Source organism: Botryllus schlosseri, chromosome 14, assembly GCF_051294905.1.
Source record: "Botryllus schlosseri isolate E-star chromosome 14, Bs_hap1, whole genome shotgun sequence".
NCBI classification, from domain to species: Eukaryota; Metazoa; Chordata; class Ascidiacea; order Stolidobranchia; family Styelidae; genus Botryllus; species Botryllus schlosseri.
In genome coordinates this window covers 4597428-4616762 of record NC_137249.1, presented here as the reverse complement: position 1 = coordinate 4616762, position 19335 = coordinate 4597428, and the positions used below count along the sequence as shown (strand labels likewise).

At 39.6% G+C, this 19335-nt stretch overlaps 1 protein-coding gene and 1 long non-coding RNA gene across 2 annotated transcripts; one reads left to right on the top strand and one right to left on the bottom strand.

Annotated features, from left to right (window-relative positions):
- Nucleotides 1-2316: 2316 nt before the first annotated feature.
- Nucleotides 2317-18108, bottom strand: LOC145455740 (gap junction beta-2 protein-like). Its single transcript, XM_080333721.1, has 10 exons — nt 17950-18108; nt 11656-11746; nt 10857-10969; nt 9187-9342; nt 8017-8118; nt 7396-7503; nt 7007-7165; nt 6780-6904; nt 6384-6502; nt 2317-3749 (listed from the first exon to the last, which is right to left on the bottom strand). The coding sequence occupies exons 1-10, from the start codon at nt 17980-17982 to the stop codon at nt 3475-3477; spliced, it is 1281 nt and encodes a 426-aa protein (XP_080189847.1). The 5' UTR covers nt 17983-18108; the 3' UTR covers nt 2317-3474.
- On the top strand, nt 5760-9438 carry LOC145455743 (uncharacterized). Its single transcript, XR_013920405.1, has 2 exons — nt 5760-5891; nt 6561-9438. It is a non-coding gene; the product is annotated as an uncharacterized LOC145455743 (long non-coding RNA).
- Nucleotides 18109-19335: the final 1227 nt, after the last annotated feature.

The following is a 19335-nucleotide window of genomic DNA, read 5'->3' as shown; positions in this document are numbered from 1 at the left end:
ATTATGCCATATCTGTGTAAATACTTTCGAAGAAACATGAAGTATGAGTCTATACGGACGGTTTGCGCCAGATATATTCGACGTACACGATACAGAATTGTTGGAACCCTCGAAATCGTCGTCGGTTCAATATTTATAGCACGTGTTTATAGATCATTGGTACTGAATGGATGTTCTGACTTCTGATGATGATGACCGCCGACCGCAAAAATTACAATGTAGAGACTGTTAGAAGATATTTGTTGGTCCGTTTAAGACAGTCTTCGACAAAGGAGTCAGATTTCCCCTTATTTTCAATTGTTAATGTCAGTTCACTGTGACGATACAATTAAAGATTCGTGATGTCATGGCTAATAAAAACATGTTTTAAACAAGGGTCCATGTTTTAAATATGTTCGTTTTAAATGCAACCCTAGGTACAAGGGATAAGTCGATCAAGTTAATACTTCGGTCGATTGCTATTACGATTGCAATCTCACGAAAATTGTGTAGGCAGTATGCCTTGCGATTACGACTATTGACATTAGTTATCAACATCATATGGGCATCAATTGACTGCACTGGATACGCCTGCACACAAATTGAATGAGATGCAGAGTATCGCAGGAAATTCGCTCCCATGCGTATGATGCACAATACCCGCGGAAACTGCCGCGACTGTGAGCATAATAACCCGATGAGATGCAATTGATTACGATCATTCAATAGCAAACGGCTCCATTATGCTTTCTCGCCTCTTAATCACGATGACTAAGCTAACTCAAATGTGAAAGTGACACATCGCGGGTTTATACTATTTTTTGTACATCGACCGAAACATATAAAGGAGTGTAACGCAGAATTAAGTTTTCAAGTTGCTACAATTATTGCAACGCCCAACTGACAATAGCAAAACAATGAGATTGCAACATTTCCAATATGCAATTGATCGAACATAGATCATCTAAAATTCGAAATAGCGCACAATTGGGACAAATGCATTTTCAGTTCAATTGAGAGATAATGCCAATGGTGGTCATGTGAGTGTCATATAATGGAAGGGTTAGCGGTTGGATCATTTTACGGGTTGAAGTTAGCGATGGAGTTATATTATGGATAAAACTCGATTGATTCGTATCAGCTGCCATGTGAAACCTTCTTTCTGTCACGCAAATGAACTGTAAGTCAAACGATTTTTGCCGCACTTCACAATTTCATTACTCAGTTGATGTACCCTCGATTTTACTGCACTTCATCAATGCTTCCTATCAATTCAACGCCATACTGTGAGTTTCGATAACGCATATACCTGATAACTATAGCTGCGCAGAGTTTGACTGAAATTGTCATGAATGCGAGCACAACCCACTATCCTCGTCGTTAACTGGTCGTAAAATGGTCACAGAACCAAATTAGCAGCGTAATGAAGACGATTCTGTGACTTGACTTGACTAATAGTGATTTCATCGTTGAAGAATCCATGAAAATATTATTTCGTTCAAAAACCTTCATTGTATGTAGCCTATAGCGAATTTTTGAGTACAGGTGTATGTAGTCATGAGTTAACTCATTCGAGGGGTGTCAATTCGGTCCCGACCTACAGAAAAACACATCACACACCTGTGATGCAGAGGTATGAGACATGTTGTCACCCTGTTCATCGTGGTAAATCTCACTTTCCCGTGTAGGCCAAAACGTATTATACTTGAAAATTCGCGAGTCCATATTGCAGAAATCTGGCAGAAAACTTGAACAGAACAATAATAAATGTATTGCTTATTTCCAAAGCGCTCTGTCGTAAATGCTTTGCGAGAGCTATCCGGGTAATTGGTGTCGCAAGGTTTCGCAATCATGTACTTTCCTTCATTCGCCATGACAAAAAACCTAAACTTCGCAAGCTCAGTAGAGCGTATCATTGGAACAACGAGCGATTCTTTTTTACGTTGGTAAATACCACAAAAAGTTAAGGAGTGAAACGGCGCACGGTATCAACTACGCCATCGGAGATTGTCAAAAAGTACAATCCCATGGGCCCGGAGAGTATATCATAGAATCGACAGTACAATGGACAGTATATCAGCCCAAGGCACTTTTTACAGCGAGACAGAATATGATCGAGGGCCAACTATAGATCTTTTAAATATCAAATTCCAGCTAATCAATACATTTTCGCTGGAATTTCAGTCACGAGAGCTACTGCAAATATTACGTAACACAGACCAACTATCGGCATATATTGTAATCAATAGCAAAACAACGCACTAACTCGTACGCTTGATTGGCGTTCAGCTCATACCAGAATTTCCCCGTGTTCCAATTTAAATACCATAAACGCAGTACTCGTCAATGTTTTTATTGTATGAAATCGTGATTTGCGATTCAAACGTATAAAATATATCGAATTTGAAGAGGGCGTGGCTGCTGTTACACATTAAAATACGTAAGTTGGTACTTTGGATCTGATATACAAAAAAAACCTAATCAACACGTACCAATCCGCACTTTCGCTATATAATTGTGTATATCTAGTGCGATTTCAAGTGTCTGTCAAGCAACTGCGTAAAGGATCCAGACTTCGGATTTGAATCTAATTGCGGTGATCTATAAGGCCCTGCATTCAACTTAGAAATCGTCGAATGTCTGTAATGGTGATGGTTTTCATCGGTGACGATAATTTCCTTCGTCTTTTCTTTGGGAATTTTCGTACTTTGTGATTGCCGCTGTTCTACCAATGATTCATCACATATGCGTACTGTTCTAGATTAGCAGAGACAAGACAAAGAGACAGAAACTTAGACAAAGAGTAGGTCAAATGAAAATTCCGTGTTACCCCTTTAGATCCAGACCCCGGAAGCGGGAATCAAACACTTCGAACTACACACGCAGTAAAAATGAAAAGTTAAATGTATATCGCTTCATTATCTGCAATCTCAACGTATGCAATTGCAAATAAAGTAAATATAAAGCATGAATATCTGGAAAACTTATAAAAAGGGCACAGAATAGATGTACAATGTACATTGAAAATTGCACAATTAGCGTATAGCTCCAGCTTGTCAAGTTATGCTTCACGGATGATCGCGAATTAACAATAAACAAGGGTAATGCTAAACGCAGGCACTTATTTTGTCACAGTCGCATGATACGTGTAACCAAAGGGTTGGTGTTTCTAGTTCATATACACAATTTTCATATTGTATAGGTCATCCATTCTATACGTGCGTCAGAGCGACATGAGATGATCGAGTCTTTGTCTATGATAACCTTGCTGTAAAATGAGCAATCATTCCACCCGTGGGCTTCATCTGAATTACATGTTCGGGGGTAAACACTTGTGAAGCAATTTATTGTCGTTCGTACTGGTATCCGGGAAATTAGATGTATGCATTTTGAATATTTTCGTCGATATTGATTTAGTATTTTGTTGCAATGAGCCTTATTTCAATGATCAATAGTGCGATAATTTGTATAGCATGGCCAAAATTTCCCGACTTATTACGGGCCGTAGTGTGAACCTGGTGCATGCGGCCTGATATTCATGTCGTTGCTGAGCACAGGGGGCGCCAAGTATCTCATGGACTCTGCGTGACCCATTCTATTGAAATCTCCGCCGTCTTCGGGAATAGACGGATACATTTGACTCCCAGCCACACTTGGCGGGATGTTCGCTCTCTGTATGTGTCCCGTAACCGATGACATCGCGTCATCGTTTATCACAGCCATCGGTATGTGTTCATTCTGCGGTACCCCGTGGATTTCGTAACCGTACGCTGAAATGAGACGCCGACGTTTAGGACTCAGATAGAATTTTTAATCCCAATGTCATAATGATAGTCTGAGTTCAGTATGCCCATTGATATCACCGTGAGTTGCGACTGTACCAATGGCATGCTATAAATCAAAAGTCAGCCTCGTGAGAACAGACTTGGATAACTAAATAATTCCAGTTGTATAATTAATTAATTAATTAGACTAATTGGAGCGAAATGCCGGTAATATAATTCTAATCTAATTTGCGAAATATTGATATGCTCTTTCTTATCTAATCTTCGGATTTCCTAACATGCTTACGGTGAACTGTATAGTGCGACACGAGTCAGGCTTGGTGTAAAGTTATTAGCTTTTCTCATGCTCACGAGCATAAACTCTGATTTGATATGAAATGAACGTGATGATTTTTGTCGTTTTTCTATCTAATTCAGAATATAACTCATTGCATGCTTTATGAGGATTTTTTTTGTAACGCAAACACTATTCGTTAACATATAGTCTACACCGGTGGTTCCCAACGCGGGCGATATCTCCCCCCAGGGGGCGATTTGGCGGTCTAGGGGGCGAAACTAACGAAGGAGGCGATAGGGGGGCGAAAACGGACGAAGGGGCGATAGGGGGCGAAAACAACAAAGGGGGCGATAGGGGGGTGATGGTGCGTTAAAACGGCTATATTGGAGTCGGGACCGTAACTACCGCACCCCAAACCCCCCAATTAGGGGGTGGGGGGCCCGAAATAGAAGGAAGCCCAAAATTATTTCGTGAATTAACATGAATGATAGAGTAATTTTTTAGAAATTCATGGGACTTTTTCAAGAATTTTTCGCGCTGGGCGCGATTTACTATTTTCATGTATCTTGATGTTGGGGTCCTCGTCACCCAACAAAAATACTCATGATTTATGTAAATGGGAGACTTCGGCGTCGGCCATTACTGCGCCACGACGCACCAAGACATATGAAGTTAGAGGCCATGTAACATGCGCCTCCGAGAAGTGTGCCAGAACGATCAGCAGCGAGAAGACCTTGGCCAAAAAGGAATGCCCTTGTGCTGACTGAAAACATCGATATGTATACATATATGTTTAATTGTTCATGGGCGCCCTGATGGCTGGCGTCGAATGTTCCTGTCCTGGCGACCTTAACCCTATAGGACAAATGCCATCCCGTAAGGAAAAAATTATTTGCCAGTAAAGAAATACCAATATGAAATCATGTGCGTCTTTTAGTTTGGTACGTTTTGACGATATCTATATCTTCTGACATAGCAGATATATGAGGTAATTAAATAGCATCATGTAAAGAAGTCAATATAACAGCGATTCCGCCCGAAGATGATTAATTATTATTTAGGGGTCCAACCTTTTCCAACATACCACATCGACCATATTGACCGATTCAAACATGAATTATATGAATTTGTCGCGCTTCGCGCTTCAAGGCGAGATACGGTGACTCACTACATGAAATAGGGTATAGCTTATATTTAGCGACAAAAAGCCCACTGGCTGAGGGGAGTCTGGGGCTTGGTTTATCACGCTATGGGGCCAAAGACCAACGTTTTTTCGGGGGGGGGTGCTGCCGAAGTGCTGTTTTTTAGTTCCCAATATTTGGGGGGGCGATGATCGGTGTGGAGCTTAAAAAGGGAGCGATGAGCCGAAAAAGGTTGGGAGCCACTGGCCTACACGATATCCACATGAGGAATTGGACGTAACCCGGATAGGCAACGGAACGGTCCTGTGCATATTCTTTATTCATATTATTCAGGCTATCGCGCAGTTTGTTGAATCAATCGTTTTATGTCGGATCTCTATACGATTAACGTATATAGGACTGACGGATTAGTGTATTAGTAATCGTAAACATATGTTTAGGCCTATACTAGAGATGGTGTGAACCTCTGAAAGGTTCAGGTTCGTGTGAACGCGAACCTTTTTGAAAGGTTCTGTGTGAATGCGAACATGAACCCCATGACGTCACGTGACGTCACATTGCTAATTATAACCCTACATTTCAGTGAAGTGATAGCCTCTATTTATGTACACGATACCTAGCGACGACTCGAGCCACATAATGCCACATGCTGAAGTACAAATTGACGTCTTATGCGTCGGCAAATGTATCAACTGGGGCAATCAAATGGTAAAATAATCAATTCCATTGATTGTTTAAATAAGCATCATTCTCTGGCTACATGTAGGGTATTTCGCTCTTGATGTTATGTGTCATTGCGGGTCAAGCTCACAGCGGAGAGTCACTAAATATTCACAAACTGAGAGCAGGTGATTTCGAGCAAACTTTTGTAACAAAGCAACTAAAATATTTGAGATTGTCAAGGTGTATGCTCGATTAGTGTTGATTTTTTACGCTGTCAGCGCCATGAATAGAGTGGCCCGCAGTTGAAATGCAATAAATATCAACCAAAGATGTTATAATGACGTGATAAATTGCAATATATAAAACAAAAAGGTTCACATTGCAGAACCTAAGCAAGTTTCGTTTGTGAACGTGAACCTCTAAATTTCCGAGGTTCACACACAAAACGCGAACGTGAACCTCACGTTCACACCATCCCTAGCCTATACCATGATATGAATTGAAATGTGGTCACTTGGAGTTTGATAATGTACTCACCCGGTTCCCCTGCATTCGTTGTAGAGTAATAGTTCGGTAAAGTAGGGCGACTAGTGTGGTAATATTGACTCCCATTGCTGGAGCCTCCCTGAATTACACGGCCTCTTCGTCGTATTACTCTGAATGGAGAAAGCGTACTTCTGTTATGTACTAACATTGCTATCTACACTTCTACAGGCACGCAGCCATGGTACTGGAAATGTTTTTTTGCTGGCACGCGGAATGACTTGGTGCGACCGCTTTTTCGGAGAACCCGCGATTTTTCGAACTGTTGATTAGGAACGGACTACAAGATCTTGATCCTGAGGTGAACCTAAGCAAACTACATTGCAAACGGCCATTATAACAACGGCACACAAGTCAGCATGTTACGAAAATACAAATAAGCACACCAACCTTTTACCAGCTTGCTTCATGTAACCGAGGTATCCCTTCACGGCGAGGTAAATCAATTCAAACCCGCTCAGGAGAAAGCAAATCGCGCTCAGGATGTTCATGTATCCAATGAGTAATGATTTTTCCTGAATATAGCACAACATAGAATATAGATTGCTATAGTCGCCTAAATCATAAAGACGAAGAAAGGATATTAAATATGTAACACAGTAGAGCGTATGACATACCCACGGTCGTGAAACCCAACACGGTACCGCGCCACCGAGACTGATTGCTTGGGAGCATGCCTTTTCGGCGGCATGACTTGTTCCTTCGCATTTGAAAAATGCTGGGACTCGAAACAGTAGGAAATCGATAGGGGTGATCTCGTCGACTCTGGACCTGTCCTGCGTATGAAATATATTATTAATTACGCTTTGAACGTAATTTTGTTGTGGATATTTCGATGAGTAGCCAGTTTAAGTGACACAGTCTGATACAGTCAGAAACATCACCGACAGAGGTGATCATGATCATCAGTAACAATGTATAATTTGAGCACCTTCGTTAATAATAATCGGTATCAAATTTCTGCATCTTATAGCATAATAATATATTCTTCGAATGTAATACTCACCATAACCTTGAAAAGATGATAACCCAAGAATATGAATACGCCTTCTATGACGAGACGCAATACCACGTTGATAGCGTAAGCGATATAAATACTGTTGGTGTACGCAACCTGAAGTAAAAAGCTTTCGGTAACACAGTTTCAGGCAATGGGACCTCGGGTAATAGTTATTGCTGCTGGGACCTCGCCACATTCAACAATCATGATGATAGGGTTAATGTTGTATACTGTAGAAACCGTGCTCTATACTGCCCCCTATTACAGTTATAGTATAGTGATATATCGTGTTGTATATTCCCCCTTATTCGTGTCCAACCGCTACATCGGGGATCGTCCGCTACATAGGTAGGACTTTTACATATATACGACCATGTCCGAAATATGGAGTCATAGTATGCATAGATGCTGTGATATACGCCTATAGATTGTATGTATATATATGCGAGAGAGCGGTGGGCATTCATAAGTTTACATAACTTTACAAATTTAATTCCTAACGGATAAGGTATAAAAACATGAAAATTTCGAAATATCATGACTAGTAACAGCCACTGACAAGATGAAGCGAGCTCGATATTTAGATCAATCGGTTGAATGGAATAGTCTCGCAAGCAACGGCCTTACCTCCTGCAACTCGGATCCGGTGAATACTTTCTTGATCTTGACGTGACCGATTTTCTTCTCTCGTTTTTTTAGTTTTCGTGCCTCTTTATTTTCGTCTTCGCCCTGAAAATATGTCATATGTGACCATGCTGAAGAGGAATCGCATATACATTCCGAGAAAGTAAGACTTCAAATCGGGTAACGATATAATGACATTACTGCCAATGGCGAAGGCAACGAGCGATTCCAATAGTAATAAGCGGATGGTGGAGGTCATGGATACCATAGTGTTACCAGTGTTCTGTGGTCTGACCCGGCTGGGAATCGAACCCACGACCTATACCGATCAAGAAGCCGGGCGCTTCACCATTACGCCATCTTGTCGGTCAAATGCTACAACTAACCTAAATTTTTCGAGAAAAAAATCTGAAATAGAATCCGTATCAGATCCGACTGCCACATTCTGTCTGAATGCTGTCCTAATCCGAATGATGTTCATCACTAGGGCGAGTATTTCCTGGCAGCCAACAACTGCTACTGTTAATCATTCTTTATCTATTTTTGCCAAGCCACTTCTTAAGGACAGGCAGTGCAAACCATTTTCAGTATGTCGCAATCATGTGGTTCTTTTGAAAATTTCAATAAATGACCGTACTAAAATTCGAGTTTTCATACAATGTGGCGTATAATTTAATTTCTTGCTTTCTCCATTAGTCAAAATTTTAAATGTCAAAAAATGTTAAGGTTTTCAAATTTTAAAACAAACATTATTCGTTTTTAGGTCAGAAAACAATCGTCCTACTCATTACTGGTGTAGGCAGCACTCTTTGAAGCGTAGCACCCTTGTTGCGAAACACGTAGAGACCATCTGTATTCTCGGAAGCGCCAATATACGGGACATTAACGATAGAATCCATAGCAGTCTGATCAATAGGAGGGATAGGTGCCAAAATGTAGCAGACACATTATTAATTTCTTTGAGACGGGAATCCTCCCGATTTCGAAAGAGATTTCTCCGATTCGTTAGATTCTCGGAGCATTGATTCCGGCTGTGTGTAGTTGGTAACGTGGTTTCCTATACGGTATAAATTGCCGTCTCACACTCTGGTGCATTCGGTTCAGACTCGAAATCATATTTTGTCGCATGTATGCGTGGACCTGGACATTTATCCAGTATAGCAACGCATATACCTCATTGGAACGAGGAGTTGCTGATGTATACACGGACTGCATATCATTCATTCTCTTGGCTGCTGCTTTTCTCTCCTCCTCGGCCAGCCGAATGTTACCAGTAACACTGAGGGAGTAGAAATGAAAAAGGACAGTTGGAGTCGCGACCGCGAGCAGCTGAAAAAAGAATAATGTGGATTAATTAATTACGATTGTGTTATGTTCTTGATCTTGTTTGAACAATAACTCATACGACGATGTTTCAATATAAAATTAGTATATTATCAGCAGAATAACTTTTGGACAAGCGACCCGATCCAGAGTGCAGTTAAACGAAAGACAGTAGACAACAGACAACAAGGCTATAAATACGAAGCACGATACACGAGGAAATAATGATTGCCGGTTATCACTAATCCTAGACAAATGAGAGACAACCGATACCAACGCAAAATGCATTAACATAACAGATTGTTCTTACTATACAATAATGTGTTATATAAGTCGTTGCCGAAGATATGCTCTACGCCAGGGGTGCCAAACTCAACTTGGTTCGCGGGCAGTATGCAAGGTTGATTTTGGGGGGTTCCAGGACCATGAGCAGAATAAAAATATTATTTTCGTAATCAGTACAGCAGCAGATTTCCATTGAAACCCGTTTTATCGAATTTAGCGCTCGGCAAGCCGGTCAAAAATGGCCGTAAAGTTGCCTTCGGTCAAATGGAAAGTGTGTCGTAACCAAAATGCAGTGAGACGTTCGTTCAATCTCGCTGCGTCCACACCGCATAGGACAGTATGCTGGAATGCTTCATCCCCAAGCCTATACGTAGTATACATATGCATTGTACCATACGGACCACAGCCAGACTCTGTTCTAGCAACAACTTATTCGCAAACTGCAGAATTGGTAAAAATACGATGATTGGCCAATTTAATAAAGTTCTAAACAGTGGCGATATAAGTTGACATATTTGCATGCTCTCAGTGTTTTAGTCGTGATGCGTTGTTGGTCCTTCATAATGTGATGTGGCGAATACAGGAGATTTAACTGTTCACGCGGACATTGGTAAATTTGTTCATTTTTTCAATCGCTATTCGGATTTCAATGGAGTCGGACGTATGCAGCGCTGCTGCCACAGATATTCGAAATATATTCAAATAATATATTCTCCATATCACTTACATACATCGGTTTTCCATTGACGATTTTGTCTCTGTGAATATTTATTTTTGGTCCATTTTCGAAAAAACTCTGATCCGAGTGTGCAGTTTTTTGCCTTCTCAAAATTTGGAGTCAAGAGTGAAAACGAAACGCGGTTGCCGGTATAATGTCGGCTACGAACGTTTTCGACATTTGCTGTCCTGGCGGGCTATTTAGATGCAAATATTTCTTACTGGAGATCTGAATTTTTGTTATAAATTTTCTGTATATTAAAAGTGTTTTTTTTCGGAATTGCTTCGCGATCGGATGAAAGTGTCTACCGTATGTTTTACAGTCACTCCTGGTCTACTCACTATATTCGTTAACTATTCATATGGTTAGATCTTTCAGTCGCCAAACAGGTATAAATATTATATAAGTATTACATATAGGAATGCCATAACGAAAAATATATTCTTCGATGTATGTACGGTAAAATAAGAATATTTTTACGTGATAGTGAAGTTCTATTCCTGTTTTACATCCTCACCTGGAACGACCAGAAGCGAATATGCGATATTTTGATGAATTCATTGAAACACATCTTTGTACACCCGGGCTCAGATGTGCTGCACTCGAATTCGCCGAGCTCTCCGCCGTACACTGGAAAGGCGTGAGATCGATTTTTATACGTCTTACGACAGGAATCGAGCAGCTAGATGTAGATGGAGTAACTAAACGATGTGAATCATTCAATAGGTATGACGGTAATTAAATACTAGGGTGTGGAGCGCTGTGCAGAAGGCTTATGCAAAATCTCTTTTCTTCGTGAAATCACAAATGTACGATGGGAGTGGGCAAAACTAACATTCCTGATATGTCGTGAATACTACTCTGCTCTTCCCATGATCACCAACTGCAGGAATTGACATTGATACCTTTCATATTTCGAAAGATATACGCCACGGGATATTTCGAAAGCGAAAAGGCGGCCACCACCGCCAAAAAGCTGTGAGCCAGTGATGTAGATAGTGAATGACTCTTGACCATAAATATTTCGGGGAGTACTAAACCTTATCGGAGAAGATAACTGTGCAGAGTGTGCACGTGAGCTGTAATTTACGTTATGTGTTATTAAAGCATTGTAATTAAATGCGACCTCCAATACCGCACACTGGCACATAATTTTTCAATTAGATTCGACATATACCATATTATGTGATGCAATGATGCATGGAATAGTATATCTTGTGGTTGTTACTATACGTTGGGTGTTAGAGACCATACTTCACGCACGGTGTTTAATATTATTTGAGGACATTGCATTGACACTGAAGTTAAAATCTTACCTCCGTCTCCTATTGTAACCACCACGATAAGTCGGAATAAAAAAACGCATAGATACCATAGCTGTCCGAAAAACGTACTGTACTTTGTCACCTGCATGAAAAATAAATTGTATATTTTGGTATTCAAAACATCACTGTAATAAATGTATATAAACTATCTCGAAACGCGAGTCTAAATGTAGGCTACATTGTCTGGCGAAAAACATTTTAATGTGGAGCGGGTATTAGCATTATTATTATTTACATTCTTTATTCATAGTAAAACTGATGAATACACACATTATCTAGGGAGCACCCTGCCTCCAAAGGAAAATGACGAGATTGGAGTAATTTTTTAAAATTTCAGTAATACAGTCAAATTGTTATTCCTACGCAATGCATGAAGACTGAAGAAGTCAGATTACAGAATTGTGGTAGATGAGGAGTTAACGCGGGTTACAGAGTAGAGGTAGCATTATGAGGTATTATGCTTCACGACAATGACATTTGCAACAGTTCGATGCATTATTCAGAACGCCTTTTTTTTCAGTCACTCTTTCACGAATCATTCTCTCTCTCTCTCCGTTCCATGAGCCTTTCGTCGGATCTTTGCTGCCGACTTATAATGTGGCCCACTGTGTAGCAAGGTTGGGATGGTGCGAACCCCTGAAGGTTCTGAACGCGTAGCATTTTGAAAGGTGATATGTGAACACGAAAGTGAACACCAACCTATGACGTGACGTGATGTCATATTGCTGATTCTATCCCTGCATTTCCGTAAAGTAATATATTAAAGCACTGTGTACATTGTGCAACTGTACACGATACCCAACAACGACTCAGGCCACATTATACCACAATGCTGAAGTAAGGTGTAAAGTGTATGCAAGTTTATTGATGATTTTTTCATCCTGTCAGCGCCATGCAGAGAGTGGTCCGAAGTTTAAATAGAATTAAGAAATTCAGCCAAAGATGTTATTATGGCATCAAAAATTGTAATATGTAAAAAAAAGTTCATAGTGCAGAATCCACCAAGGTTCGTTTGCGAACGCGAACCTCCCAGTTTCTGAGGGTCACACACAGAACTAGAACACGAACCTTGCGTTCACACCATCCATAATCGTGTGTACATTAGGGCTGCTCAGAATTGACCTACTTTCAAAAAGTCATGTTTTCATTCCGCTTCCCATGCCTTATGCCTTAAAAACATAGTCTAGCTATTTTTTTCTGTAATTCCTTCCTGGCATCTGTGTGCATGTTGAGCTGAAAGAAAATCGGCTGAAAATGGGGGACTCCCCTAAAATTTGTGAGTAGCGATTTTACTTACCCTACTAAAATGCCATATATGTCAGGTTTTAAGCAACTGTTGTGGTGTGGGGTGATGAAAAGACCTCACTGTAGATATTTTTCCGAGTTCACGGCACCATTTCCATATTGCACACTGCCTTGGAAATCCTCAAACTTACCTAAAACTCAGGGTTGTAACCAAGTCACATGGCTCCGAGTCACGAGTCAATCATACTTTTGTGGTTTTGACTCGAGTCGAGTCGAGTCATTTTCAATTCATCACAGACTCGAGTCCGAGTCCAAGTCACCGTTTAAAGGGTCACGTCCGAGTCATGGTGTTATGACTCGAGTCGAGTCCAAGTCACAGTGTTGAAGTCATGTTTAACTCATGTTTTCAATCCTGCTTGGGTGATATCGAATTCCCTGTTTGCGAAACATGCTCATTTTGTCCCTATCAGAGTCTTGGCACGTGTTTATTTTGGCAGATAACGGACAGGTCCTGGCCTCATTTACCGATGCTAAAGATAATTTTACTAATCTTAGAACTTAAAATCAAATATCTCTCTTGTCAGTCTGACACAGTGACACATCACCAATACAAGCATTCCGTTTTTATTATGAACACATCGACGATAGCTCACGAATAGCTGATAGAGAACCAACGAATTCACGTCTACATACTATCTGGTAGAGAACCAACAAATTCACGTCAAGATACTAGTTGATAGAGAATCAATAGATGCATGTTTATGTAGAGGTGTTACAACAGGCCAGCATGCTGTAAAAGCGTGCATGCAACTATGTGCATTGTGCAGTGACAACAGAACAGATACCTTTTGATTATACTAAAGGTTTTCCCAATTGCATTACCGACTACATCGCAGTTACAGCATTGGAGAAATAATCGTACAATGGGGCTGTTCAAAAACATTTTTCCAAATTTTCCGGCTACTTTTTAAAATTGCTAGATTGCCTATTAATCAAATTTGGCTCAATTCCAACCAGTCGAAAGCAATGCTATGAAAGAAAATTTTAGACTAATTACAAATACAGATTTTCGAATTTTACCGGCTATCTCATGATATTGTTACATTGTGTGAAAATATGATTCATAGCAAATTTGACTCAATTCCAACTAGAAAAAGTGAAGTTATTAGAGTAGAATGTTTTGAAAATGAAAAATAGTCGGCTTACTACTATGTAATTATATTATATGAAAGAATTTCTCACTAAAATACTCCATTTATTTTCAAATCCAAAATATTCTCCTCTCAGATCATTGATTCCACTTTTTTCAAATTAAGCCAGATTCAGTGTTCCTTTCAACATAACAATTTTATCATGTAACCACCCAGTAAAATAAAAAATAAGTTATTTTAGAACTGCCATATTGTACAAACATCACACAACATTAGCCATTCATTATTACTCACGTGCACAATGCACAATTGCACATACCTAACAAAACGTCAAATGGACGAGGGGCATTCTGTGTTTTCACAGACAGCAGATCAAATCAATGAGTTACACCTCAAAAATACTAATGTGGAAAGGAGATCCTCAAATATGTTAAAGCGGCATGGCCGTAGAATGAATCCACATCTACTGAATACACGTTCCACTAGTGCACTAGATGCAGGAATTAACAATCATTTTTGAACCACACTGAAGGGCATTGAATACTCATTCTTTCTAGTCGCCCAAAATGCAAAGAATTATCGCCTTCAAATCTACACATGAGCTTATCAGTCTCTTCACCATCTGAGTCATTTCATTGTCTCTAATTTAACTTTGATTCAATTGTTTGCTTGTATAATTGAAAAGTCTTGAGTACTTCAATTGCGGAGGATCTATTACCTCTTCATTACTGGACGATTTTGTACAATGCATTGCTACTATGATCATTTTCTGTTGTTTTTACGGCGGCATATCTGATATCAGACAAGTGCAACGAAAGCAGTGGTGACAAATAGCGATGTCGGCAGAATTGGTCGGATGCGTTGATCTAGCCATTATGATTCGCAAATTTCTTCATCTTCAAGTCATATAAAATAAGCCGAGTCAATGACTTGGGTCGAGTCATGCGTAATGACTCGAGTACAAGTCGAGTCAATCCAAATATTGACTCGAGTCGAGTCGAGTCATTTTACCATTTTAAGAAAATGACTCGAGTCAAGTCGAGTCATAAAAAAATCGTGACTCGAGTCTGACTCGAGTCGAGTCATGACTCGAGTCATTACAACCCTGCTAAAACTGAGCATCATTTTGCACGATTCACCATGTAAAAGAATATAACCGTGAATACACCATCCAAATGGATTAATTTGACAAAAATCCAATACCAATCATCTGATGAATGGATTGATTTTTCGAAATTTTGAAATCTTTGCCATAGATCTTTCACGGGTTGTAAGAGGCTGGCTTGTGTTTTCTGTCGCCAGGTATGTAGCCTACGTATAGTCGGTATTTATTTTCATCATATGCGCTGCTGTATCGTTCAGTTCTTGACGACTATATTCACGAATTCTCGAACACTCATGAAACGCGGATCACTATGCCATTCTGACACTGGAAGACGGTCTTCCACAGCTATAGCATCAATATGAACCACGATTCTGTCCCAATCAAATACCCAATTAAAAACATGACATATGTCTCTGTCATTGAATAGGTTTACATGAGCTTTCAGAGTCACAAATGTAGATGAATGATCAGATCGGATCGGAATCCATGTTATGGTGGGTGTCAGCTGCCTGTGAGTAAGATATAGATGTGCTCTAGCTGTAAGTTTACCTTCGTTACTCCATGCTGCTGCAGGTCGCCTTCTAGTTATGTTCAGTCTTATTCTTGTTGTCTCATTTCAACTTTCAACACTTTATCTTTGCTGCCAATCGTTCCTTATCTGGGACCTCCCTAACCAAGGTAGGAGGTTATGTCTTATAGATCTTTAATCGTCTCAAATTAGCATTTTTGCATCAATTTTCGAAATAGCTTCAGGGTTTCTTTTCCCATATCGCATAGCTTACGCAGTACAGCTATAAAGTCACTTTGTGATGTTGCCACATATATTTGATCTGGGACAGTTGAAGCAAACAGCCTTTTTGCAGATGATAAAGAAATTTGAAGGCATAGCATGTTACCATGATCGGGGTCCCAGATTAGGAACGATTGGTGCCAAAGAGGATGAATTGTTAGTTAAACTCGGTCAACTAGAATATGACTGAGCTGCTAGAGATGCACCGCAGCAGCAAGTGGCCAAGTCAACATACAGAGAACTCTTCTATATCTGCACAAGCACCTGATTCTCCCCATGGCAGCGATTTTGTAGTTACACAATATTTACCCGATCATCCATCTAAATTTATTACTCTGAAAGCCACTGCAAACGAAATAAACGAGAGAGATCGATGCCAGGTTTTTTATCGTTGATTTGCTTGACTCGGCTTCTTCGTTTTCACTGATAGTATGGTGGTAAATCACCATTGGACGAGTCTTCAAGTTTCAGAATGGCATAGGTATCCGCATTTCATGAGTGCTCGGGAATTCGTGAATAATGGTGCAGTACTTAAAGTCCAGCAGAATGTATGATAAAATTAAATACCGACCACGCTATGTACGCTATACATGTATATGCCAAAGAACAGAAAACAGCAAGCCTGTCTCTCACAAGCCGTGGAAGATCTCCGGCAAAGAGTTCAAAATTTCGAAAACTTAACCCATCGATCTGTTTGGTATTGGATTTTCGTCAAATTAATCCATTTCCTTGTTATGTTGTTTCGCTTTGTAATCCATTTCCCGTTTTTTTTCTTACGTTTCATTGAATAATAAGATATTTAAGATGTCGCTGGGCGATTGGATGGTGCATTTACAGTTGTATTCTTTTACATTGTAAATCATGCAAAATGATGTTCAGTTTTAGGTAAGCTTGAGGATTTCCAAGGCAGTATGCAATATGAAAATGGTGTCTTGAACTCGGAAAAATATGTACAGGGAAGTTTTGCATCGCCCCAACCCACAACAGCTGCTTAAAACTTGACATATATGGCAATTTATTAGGTTAACTAAAATCGCTACACTCTAATTTGAGGAAAATCTCCCATTTAAAGCCGATGTTCTTCCAGCTCAACATGCACATTAGGGCTCTTCAAAAATGACTTTTTTCTCAAATCGTACTGGCTACTTGATAAAATTGTTAGGTTACCTAATTTAAGCCTAGACTCCAAATTTGGTTCAATTCCAACCAGTAGCCGCATTGCTACAGGCGAAGAAAGTTTCTATTTATTATATAAAAATAAATAACAAAAAATTTGAAAATTTTCTGTTCACCCCATGAACGTGAAGGTCACTGTAAATACTATTTTATTCATAATCCAAATTTTTTGATGGCAATAACTCCGCTGCCACCACTGGTTGAAATTGAACCAAATTTGGTGAACATCGTGTCTATAGACAACCTAACACTTTTATGGGGTGAACAGAAAATTTTCAAATTTTTTGTTATTTATTTTTAGATAATAAATAGAAACTTTCGTCTCCTGTAGCAATACGGCTACTGGATGGAATTGAACCAAATTTGGTGTGTAGGCTTAAATTAGGTAACCTAACAATTTTATCAAGTAGCCAGTACGGTTTGAAAAAAAAAGTCATTTTCGAAGAGCCCTAATGCACACAGATGCAAGGGAGGAATTACAGAAAAAAGTAACTAGAATATTTTTTTAAGGCCTAAGGCATGGGAAACGGACGGAAAAACGTTACTTTTTGAAAGTCGGTTAATTCTGAACAACTCTAGTGTACATCTATTTTATGTACCAACAGTAATACATTTATACTCGTATATATCACATATTATAACCCAATTCTATCTCCCTAGACGATGGGACATGTCATCACGTGGAAGGGCGTTGGATGCGTTAGTCTTATTCGTTATTATTATCATTATTATTATCAATAACCATGCTATCGTGAAGATCTTTTGCACCATCTCGCGGTATATGCTAACACTGAATGCCGTACCACAAAGCCTTTTACCTGGTCCTTGAATTGTGATAGTAAATCCCACATTTTATGAAATGTTGGCTGTGCAGGTATAAGTAACGAAAGTAGATTTGTTTTGCCTGAAGAACTTTCCGCTTCTTCTTAGTTAATGCGCTAGAAAAGTTGAAATTAACATTTAAACGTCTGTATTGCTTACAAGCGTAATTTCGGCGTGCCGAAACCAGTAGGAACATATCGAAAAGCAGGAAGCAGGTAAGAAGATCAATAATACCAATTCTCTACTGAATCATTCTGATCTCATATCGCATCTCCGGTCATGTAACGGATTCATATAATATTTTTGAAACTATATCTCTTCTGCAGTGGTTTGCGACCTCCGTAATAGCACGTCTCGTGTCTCGCATCTAGGCCTACTCCATTCGAAACGAAAGATAAGGGCCAGCACATACGGCTGGCTTGCTTGCTTTAACAAATGTGTATTACGTCGCTCGCATGGTCCTTACTGATTGAAGAAACATTGGTTTCCACTTCGCGGAAAAAGAGAGCAGTTTGACATCTTGAATACGATTTCGAAATCGGCAGATGATATTTTCAGACAAATCGTGACTCGAGTGCATAAAGCAACAACCAGACTTGGACAACTAGACAATTCTAGTAGTTTAACTAAACATATCAGAGCGAAATGTATATGTAATACAATTCTGCTCTAATTTGTGAAATGTTTCCGTGCTTTAATTCTAATCTAATTCGCTAAACGTTTCTTTGCTCTAATTTAAATTCTAATCTACTTTCTGCCTTTCCTGAGAATGAATTATGGTATAATGTGATATGAACTGAACTATACTTGATTTGCGTTGCATTTCTTTTTGCGAATTCTGTGACTCAAATTCTAATCTAGGGTTACCATACGTCCTCTTTTAAGAGGATTCGTCCTCTTTTTTTGCTTTTTTTGAAAGTGTCCTCGTAGGACGCCCAAATGTCTTCTTTTTTGAGATTTTGTCCGCGCAATTTCCTGCCTATTTAGTTAATTTAATCCGAACAAAAAACTCAATATATTCAATTATACAGCTTGTCTCAGTCTGGATAACAATATGATTATCAAACCATACAAACTCTGTTATCCCTGTCGAAATAATGACGTTAGTAAGTTGATCTCGACTTGATTATTGTTCTCACGAGGCAGGTATGCGCGATTAACGGAATAAAATTGATGGTATGCAACTTCTTCTTTGCTTATCGATTCAAACTCCTGCATTCCTGAGCTCCTTTGTTCCTAACAAACTCGCGTCCATACCGATAATAATAAATGCAATCTGTTATGAGCTCAGCGACAGAAACAGCCTTATCAATATCTTTCTGACCGCCCAGTCACGAGCTGGTATATGTGCGTGATACAAATTTGTAACTAAGCTGCGATAT